Source organism: Austrofundulus limnaeus, unplaced genomic scaffold, assembly GCF_001266775.1.
Source record: "Austrofundulus limnaeus strain Quisiro unplaced genomic scaffold, Austrofundulus_limnaeus-1.0 Scaffold477, whole genome shotgun sequence".
Lineage (NCBI taxonomy): Eukaryota > Metazoa > Chordata > Actinopteri > Cyprinodontiformes > Rivulidae > Austrofundulus > Austrofundulus limnaeus.
In genome coordinates, this window is record NW_013952879.1 from 238,471 (window position 1) to 242,350 (window position 3,880).

Genomic DNA, 3,880 nt, shown 5'->3' on the forward strand with positions numbered 1-3,880 from the left:
ATACCATACCATACCATACCATACCATACCATACCATACCATACCATACCATACCATACCATACCACTTCATATCACACCACATCACACTATTTCCTATCATACCATACCACTCCACACAATGCCATGCCATGCCACACCATACAAAATCATCCCAGACCTTATTATACCATACCACATCATACCATACCATACTACACCACACCACATCACACTATTCCATACCATACCATACCATACCATACCATACCACATCATATCATGCCACACCACATCACACTATTCCATACCATACCATGCCATACCATACCACATCATATCACGCTATTCCATACCATACCACATCATATCATACCATATCACACCACACCACATCACACTATTCCATACCATACCATACCACATCATATCACACTTCCATACATACCATACCATACCATACCATACCACACCACACCAGACCACACTTTTCCATACCATACCACTCCACACAATGCCATGCCATGCCATGCCACACCATACAAAATCATTTCACACCTTACCATACCATACCTTACCCTACCACAACATATCATATCATATCATATCATATCATATCATATCATATCATATCATATCATATCATTTCATATCATTTCATATCATATCATATCATACCATACCAGACCATACCACACCACACCACACCACACCACATCACACTATTCCATACCATACTACTCTACACAATGCCATGCCATGCCACACCATACAAAATCATTCCACACCTTACCATACCATACCACATCATATCATACCATACCGTATTGTATTGTATCGTATTGTACCGTACTGTACTGTACTGTACTGTACTGTACTGTACCGTATCATATCATATCATATCATATCATATCATATCATATCATATCTTATCATTCCACACCATACCATACTACTTCATTTCTTTAAAGCACTTCAAAAACAGCAGCAACATGGTCAACCTAAATGATGTACGATATAACAAACAAATACAGGACAAAGGATAAATAACCTAAATCTAAAGAAGTAACCAAAATTTTTAATAAATAGATAGATAAATGAATAAATGCACCATAAGGTCAAAGTTAAAATGTCACACTAGATTGAAGGCAAGGAAATGCAAGATTTACAAACAGCAGGTACGGGAGCCTACCTAACTCAAACCATTTGAGAGTTGTGGACCTACAACAAATAACTATCATCTCTGAGCTGCATTTCATCCTAAGAACTATTAACAAGCATCAGACCTACTGAACTCAGAGAGCACTCTGGTACATTTGGATAGAGCACTTCAGAGATATAAGATAGGGTAGAACCATTAATAGACTTAAAACCGTACTAACTAATCTCAAAATCAATTTGTAAGCAAACTGGAAGCCAGTGAGGGGAAGCCAAAACTGGGGAAATGTGTTTTATTTTGCCTGTACCAGTTAAAAATCAAGCAGCAGCATTTAAAGCAGTTACAAAAGAGCAAAAGAAGCCTGATTATTTCCAAAAGGAAGCGCATTGCAGTAATCAGGTCACGATGTTTTAAAATGATGAATTACTATAATATGTTAAAAAGGCATGTATTACTTCTGAAGATTTATTTTAGACAGGATGTGTCTCATTTTAGACAGTTGCCTCAAGTGAAAAAAGCAAGATTTCTCAATTGCATTTATATAACTGTTTAGTTTATGGACGTATCCATTTACACTTCAGGATAACGCATGTGACAATGTTTTTCTCATGAGGGGCAAGGGATGAAAGGTCAATGTCAGGTTTCCTCAGGTAACATCATGTAGATTTAACACTATCCTTCAATCTAGTACATAAGAGTTAAAATGCCTCCACTATCGTGTGAAGAAATTTTCAAAAGAAAGTTTTGTGGTTCTCCAGCTGAAGTGGAGGACAGACCAGAGTAAAGTAATTAAGGTTCTGTTTGCAAAACTGCAGATCTTTTATCTGCTCTGATTTCAACCTAAATTCTGAAATGCCATTTAACCAAAGTACTCAAAGGATTATGTTTATGTGATTAACTCAGACCTTTAAAAACTGTGTCACAACTAGATTAAATGAAGGAATTAAAACGTTCCAATGAATTTTGCATCTCTGACTGAATCTGTAATCTTGCACTTTGTAGTTAGAGAGTGGTTTGGGAAATAAATGGCTGATTTTGTAAAAAAAAAATGTAATATTACCTTTAATATTATATTCTACTGGTTAAAACATTGTTTTGGCAAAGTTACATACTCATCAAAATGAACTCCAATAGGTTGTCATTACAGCCAGTATGAAGAGCAGTGTTACTTTACTTAAGCTTAGCCTTCATCAGCAGTTTAACAGTTTCAGGCAGGATTTGATGTCATCCTTTCTAAATGATGAGCTCTAGAAGAAGAATAAGATTTGAAAATGGACAACCTGGTCTATATTTATGGGAAAATAATAGCCTTACCAGGCTGAAGTCAGGAGATGACATCCGCAATAAGCATTAAATGTATAAATTCACAAGTTTTTTTTATTCCAATTTTGTATGTCTACTAATTCTAAAGGACCGTGCTTGTGTTGAGAATCATCAGTGTCTTTATCCAGATATCTGCTCTGTCACACTTATCTGAAAGACAACTTTCTGAAAGTTTTATTCTTTGCTCAAATGTGTCTCTGTGAACCCAAACTAAGCTGTTATGTGCTTTTGTCTCCCTGAAAGCTCTTCAAAATAACCATGTATCTGTGTTTTCCTGCCATTAAAAGCATTAAACATTTTTTCTCTGATCATTGACCATCATTGATCTTTTTTTTTTGTAACTTTAACAATTCAGTGGAATTTTTTTCTCTTGTAAATCATACTTTTCACTGCAGAAATATGTGACTTAATTGTTTGGAAATGGCATGTACTGTATAACCCCAACACTGGCTGCAAAAACATGCTTTATTTAAAAATATATATATAATTCTCTTCATGTTTTAAAGCAACAAAAACTGCTAATTTTATTCTCCAGTCATTGTTTGATGGTGAAATGATAAAACGGTCTAATGTTCATTCATGTTCATCCCTCTGTKTTGATTCTTCTCCAGATGGGCGGCACCATGTACAACACAGGGAAGCATGTGGCCCTGCGGCCAGACAGAACTCATCTGGTCAACATCTCTGGAGGCCCTCTGGGTTACAGCTATCGGCTGGAGGAGGTCCGCCTTCACTTCGGGAGTGAAGATGCTCTGGGTTCAGAGCACCTTCTCAACGGACAAGGCTTTCCTGGAGAGGTCAGAAACAAACAAACAAAAAAAAAAAACCACAATTCAATAAAGGCCTAGCATTCCTTAAAGAAATGCATAACACCTGCCACCTTTCATAACACAGACTGACTGACTCTTAGCTACTACTACAATATTAAAACTCTTAAGAATGCTGCTAAGAGTGGACTTAAGTGTAAAAAATCCTTAGTTAAAAGCTGAAAGTAAAAGTCAGTTATCAAACGTCTCAATCTTACTTTAAGCAAAGTGAAGGAGTAATTCTTAAGTGTCAGACTTAGAGCTGATTTGTGACACCTGGCTGTGCTGCAAAGCTGATCCTGGATGACGTTAGAAAAAACACCGACATGGTCCAAACAGAATTGGTCCATGTCGGAGCACCCCCCCGCCCCCCCTTCATCTTTTTTATTTCCTGGGGGTGTTGTAGCATGCACTCACCAGCTGAGTATATTTAATATTTTATCCAAAAGCCACGCATGAATATCTGCCTTTTAGTCCAACATTATGCACAGTTTAATTTTTTTTACTTTATTTGTTTTTTACTTTTCTTTCTTATGTGCAGGTTCTTCTCAAAAAATTAGCATATTGTGATAAAGTTCATTATTTTCTGTAATGTACTGATAAACATTAAACTT

The 3,880-nt window shown here is 36.5% G+C and overlaps 1 protein-coding gene across 1 annotated transcript in view; it reads left to right on the forward strand.

The window, feature by feature from the left end:
• The window catches only part of LOC106529939 (carbonic anhydrase-related protein 10), a 156,127-nt gene that overhangs the window by 122,591 nt on the left and 29,656 nt on the right, over positions 1-3,880 (forward strand). Inside the window, exon 4 of the mRNA XM_014025468.1 lies at positions 3,072-3,257. Within this exon, the coding sequence (XP_013880922.1) occupies positions 3,072-3,257 (186 nt within the window). The remainder of the gene's footprint in view (positions 1-3,071; positions 3,258-3,880) is intronic.